Below are 5087 nucleotides of genomic sequence, written 5' to 3'. Positions count from 1 at the left end.
CTTGTAGGTTTTTAAGAGTAGAATCCCCCTCTATAACAACCTTCTTCCGACGGTTGGACGGTGGATGGTCATGTTGATTCGACGAATTGAATAATTCAGTGTTTCGCACTCGGATTTCCGAGGACGAAGGAGATGTAATGTGTCCAGTGACAACGCTATTTCCATTTTGATCGCTTCTGTTTCTCTCTGTTCGATCTTCCTCTCAAAGAGCTTCAAATCTGTTACGGGTTTGAGTTATGTTGCTGGGCATTCTTTTTTCATTATGTTTTGCATTTGTACTTCTCTGCTGCGGGTTTTCAACTGACTAATCACGTGATTGTGGTTGATTGTTTTTCACTTCATTCTTTTCTCGCGTAATAATTGTTATTGCCAACTTTAAAGAAGCATTTTCTTGCTCTTATGACAGGACTCGGCTTTCAAGTAACAAACACTTTTCTTCCAAATCATTAATTGCATTGTCTTTTTTTGAAGTATTACTTTGACGTTTGAGAGGTTGAAGTAAAGGTCTGTCAACATGAGCGGTCTTGTGTAAGAAAATTGTCTAGGATAAAAACAAAGTAGCCTCAATTTGGCAAATAACATATCCATTATTATTAAAAACTGGATCATTGGACAATGGAATTCAAGACTTTTTATTGGCTTAGCTATTATGGTATATGAGCCAATATACCATAATCTAATATCTGTACATTGTAACATCGGGTTTCTTCTTACAAAATAAAGTCGAGAAGATTTGTCTGTCTTGGGGGCTTTTTTTTAATAAAACAATTATTCCACTCGCGCCTCGTTGGCTATCTATCATCTCATATCCAACGCGCGCTCGTGGAATAATTGTTAAATATTTGTCCTTGGACACTATTTCCTCCTCATGGAGTCGTTTTCTCCGAGCGTCGCACTCGGTTAAACCATTCCCTTCTTGGAACGGATAATTTCCGTTGACAAATATTACTGCAAATCTTGCTGAAAATGGGCGTTGTTTATATGTTGCATTTTTGATTATGCATCCCGAACATAACAGATCCCCGTCAAATGATAGCAATTATTTACAACCTATGCGCTAAAAACTGCGTCACGTATTTTCTCTTGTGCAGTTCAAAGGCAGTATATCTAGGTCAAATGCTGGCAAAATATCTATGGTGGAAAAGAGACTGTTAATAAACGGGCTTTTCTGCGAATTAGCTACTGCGTTAATTGTTTTCCATCGGATGCAAACCAAATGCTGTCTATCGAGGCTGGATGAATGACCAAAAACGCTATAAAAAGGGCTTTTTGGTTTGTGTGCGAGTTGGAATCCCTATTCCCGGAGATGTACACAAGCAATCACTACTTCATTACTCAAGACCCTCTTTTAAATCAAGCTTTACTCATTTGTCGCTAACATTTTTTGATCTGTGGTATGCACGTAACACTACTTTGTCTCGCGCGATATACTTTTCGCACCTAAACAAGTTGGAAATAGGTAAGACAAAGAACATCCCTTTCTGTAGATCACTGTTCTCTTCAGGATCGCCCAAAATTACTGGTGCTGGCACAGTTGGCTTTTTTATGTAAGTAATTAAAACACAAGCAAACCCTCTTTCAATTTTATGGCCATGAAGCGTCACACGATTTTCGTCTACAATACCAACAGAGAGAATCTCGCCATCAACAACATAAACCACTCCATTACCCTCCTTTGCTGCTACTTGCCCATCCTCAGCGTCACCTACCAGACTCCCACTGCTATTTGTCGCTGTGTTCACATCAGTCACTTGGGTACACCCAGCTCCACTTGACTGACATGCATTGCCACCTGAAGCACCACCCACACCAGCCACCTGACCACGACACGCACCACCTGCCTGACTCCCAATGCCAATTGCTGCACCCCCACTTCAGCCACTTGCCCACACCCAGCACCGACATTCACACCAGCCATCTGCCCATGACACGCACCACCTGCCTGACTCTCCTTACCAATTGCTGCACCTTCCACTCTAGCCATTTGCCCATACCCATGCCCTGCGCTATATGCCTGACTCCCATTGCCAATTGCTGCACCTCCCACACCAGCCATTTGTCCACACCCAGCACCAACACCCACACTGGCCAACTGCCCATGCCCCACACCACCTGCCTGACACCCATCTAGTCCCCCAGTCTGATCTGCTGGATTCTCTGTGGTACCATTCCCACCTTCTAGTGCGATACCAGTAAAAATTACGGACATTGTATCATTTCCAAAACTGACAGTAACTGATGGATCGTCAAGGTCATCATCCATGGTATTATCACTGCCATGAACGTCTACACAGAAAAATAACGTTTACAGTATAAGTAATTTTCCAAGAAAATCTAAACTAAATTCAGTTAGTACATTTTGTCCATCTTAAAGTGATAATTTGTTACCTTTTCTGTGTTAGTCAGCATTGTAAGGGACAATACTATAAAAAAATGCAAGACACTCTTATACCTCCTTTAGAAAATCAGTTGAATAGGACATGACATGTAATACTTGCAACCCCAGATCTCAAGGACTTTTCTTATCACTGGGATCTATCAATATTATCAATATCATTATTTTTATCATTATTGCTATTTTTACTTACCTTTGGCAAATTGTTTGAAGAGCTTTGTGGTTACTCTACCATATTTTGATGCATTGCTTTTATCCGACCCCACAAATTTTAGCCCAGCACCGGGCGTGCCATAAGTATGTACAGATGTACCAGTACCATGTTTATTGAAGTACAAAACAACAACATCCCAACCATGATGTTGATATAAAACATTTGCCTGAAAAACAAACAACATGAAATATTCTCATTAGCATTTCTGAATATATATCACATTGCATCAAATAAAATAAGGTCATAGGAAGTAGAATAGAGAGTTACAAGCCTTGCAGTTAGAGCAAATAAACTAAAGATAACTTATAATAAATTTAGTATTCATTTGTGATCACAGGTGTAGCCTTTAAATACTCTACTCATAGGAACAAAGAGTGTGAGTGTGTGAGTGATTGTGATCACAGGTGATTAATAAATAGTTATATTCAGCAAAGACAAATTTTCACTCGGGCAACTTTAACTACATTTATTTAAATCATAGTTGACAATTATGGCCTCTTATTAAGAAAGAAAAATTAACTTACAATAGAAGGTTTGGTAATTAGGTGAGGGTAACTTTGTCTGAGAAAATGTTACAGGAGTCAAGGAAAAGTGTCTGTTGTTCATTTAACAGGTGTCTGTATTAGGCAGGCAAATGTACATAAATGTTGTAGTTTAAATGTAGTTTAAATGTTGTGTGTCGCTTTAAACGTTAACCGAGATTTAAGCTTACATCTTTTCTAGATATTTTGCATAATTTGCTGTGACTGAAACTTTGCCCATCCCGTGAAGTTATTTCGTCGCACGGGCCACGCAGGTATGTCGAGCAACGGGCGCTTTCGCCTACGTAGCTTTCTGCTTTCTGTGCGCGCCAAAATCTAATCTTCGCTCTGTAGTTAAGTCGTTCACAATACGGCTTAAGTTCGTGGACGACCTCCAGCAAGCGCTTAGAGAAAGTTTAGCTGTGTTTTCGGTTAGCTAATTAAAATCTGAACAAACGAGAACATCGTGGAAAGAAGAGATTTTTTCGGGCAGTTACCGAAGGGGTTTGGAAAGAGTTTAATCTTTCAAATGCTGCCTAGAGTGTTGAAATTCTTGAGCTAAGAAGGCCACGGATTCTCTTCTAGTCCCTTGATCATTGTCATTTCACCTTTTCTGTCGATTGTTGAAGACCAAGTTAAATACCTTTGATTATTGGGAATCGATCCGATGCTGCTTTCAATGGGGAAAACAAAACCAAAGACCAAGAAATAATGGGTGGAAAGGGCGGGTTTGCTTTATTGCAAATGTCAGCTTAATAGTGCAGGGTCATCTAGTCACATCTAAAAAGCAAAAGTCTCCACGCTTTGCTTTTCTTTTTTTTTCAAGCGAAGATGAGATTAGATTTTGGCACGCGCAGAAAGTTGCGCAAGTACCAGTTGCTCGACATACCTGCGTGGCCCGTGCGACGAAATGACTTCACGGGATTGGAAAAGTTTCAGTCACAGCAAATTATGCAAAATATCTAGAAAAGATGTAAGCTTAAATCTCGGTTAACGTTTAAAGCGACCTATCAATGACTGCAACCATCGTGTTGTATACAAACCTCGCAAACTTTAAAACACGTTCTTTAGTGATACCTGCGAAACTATTCAGTATAATTTCCGGTAAGATTTTCGCGGACAATCTGATCGATTTCTCTTAAGGCCTGGTCAAACGGCGCATGATAGTCGGTGATAGTTGATGATAGTCGATGATAGTTGAAGTGCGCGCTTCCGTTTGACCACCAACTATCATGCGCTATCATCGACTATCACCAACTATCATTCATTTTGAGCTTGTTCAAATTCTTCATGATAGTCAATGATAGTTTTTTCTCGTTTGACCACTCGTATGATAGTTCATGATAGTTTTTGGTCAGCTGTTTTCCCCGAAAATCAGCGGGTTCGTTTAAAATGGCCCGGTTTAATCTCAGGCCCGACAGCGGCAAATATTTCCTGAAATATTTCAAAGTTCATTTGCAACATTTCCTTGTAAAGCGGCAGTGTCCTCCACTCGCAATTCTTCAATTAATTTCAACATCCCCCTTTCGTTTCTCTTTTTAATCCATTCCCTTGTCCGTCCTCTCTTCCACCAACGCTCTCCAGATTCATCCTCCGTACATTCCTCCAACAAATCGATTACTAGTAAGCAAGCTGCCGCCCTCTTTCGTTGTGATAAATTCATACTTCAACAAGTTAGTTTGACTCACGCGAAGCCATGTCAGTGTTCACATTTTACGGGGGAAGAGCCTGGAACTAGCTGCTCGCGTGACTTTGCTCGCGCAAGTGCCGGTGAACTATCATCAACTATCACGAACTTTTTTGGCCGTTTGACCATGCGAATGATAGTTGGTGATAGTTGATGATAGTTTGAAGAGAATCAACTATTATCGAATATCATGCGCCGTTTGACCAAGGCTTTACATTGTGTGCTGAGACTGAAACTTTTCACCTCATGCAAATCTCCGTCGCACGGCCC

General features: G+C 40.5%; 1 protein-coding gene across 1 annotated transcript; it reads right to left on the bottom strand.

The window, feature by feature from the left end:
• Positions 1-608: 608 nt before the first annotated feature.
• Positions 609-2828, bottom strand: LOC148734275 (uncharacterized). The gene is made up of 2 exons (XM_088754615.1): positions 2589-2828; positions 609-2286 (listed from the first exon to the last, which is right to left on the bottom strand). Exons 1-2 carry the CDS (start codon positions 2791-2793, stop codon positions 1748-1750), a joined length of 744 nt encoding a protein of 247 aa, XP_088610741.1. The 5' UTR covers positions 2794-2828; the 3' UTR covers positions 609-1747.
• Positions 2829-5087: the final 2259 nt, after the last annotated feature.

This window comes from Stylophora pistillata, chromosome 3, assembly GCF_964205215.1.
Source record: "Stylophora pistillata chromosome 3, jaStyPist1.2, whole genome shotgun sequence".
NCBI classification, from domain to species: Eukaryota; Metazoa; Cnidaria; class Anthozoa; order Scleractinia; family Pocilloporidae; genus Stylophora; species Stylophora pistillata.
The sequence above is the reverse complement of the archived record's forward strand: the minus strand, read 5'-3'. Positions and strand labels throughout refer to the sequence as shown.

Bases quoted from the DNA above. Each gene is read 5' to 3' on its own strand.
- LOC148734275 (XM_088754615.1), bottom strand. From the start codon at position 2,793: ATGTTGTTTGTTTTTCAGGCAAATGTTTTATATCAACATCATGGTTGG. The intron at 2,287-2,588 runs GTAAGTAAAAAT...TTTTCTGTGTAG, and splicing joins CTTCAAACAATTTGCCAAAG to ACGTTCATGGCAGTGATAAT.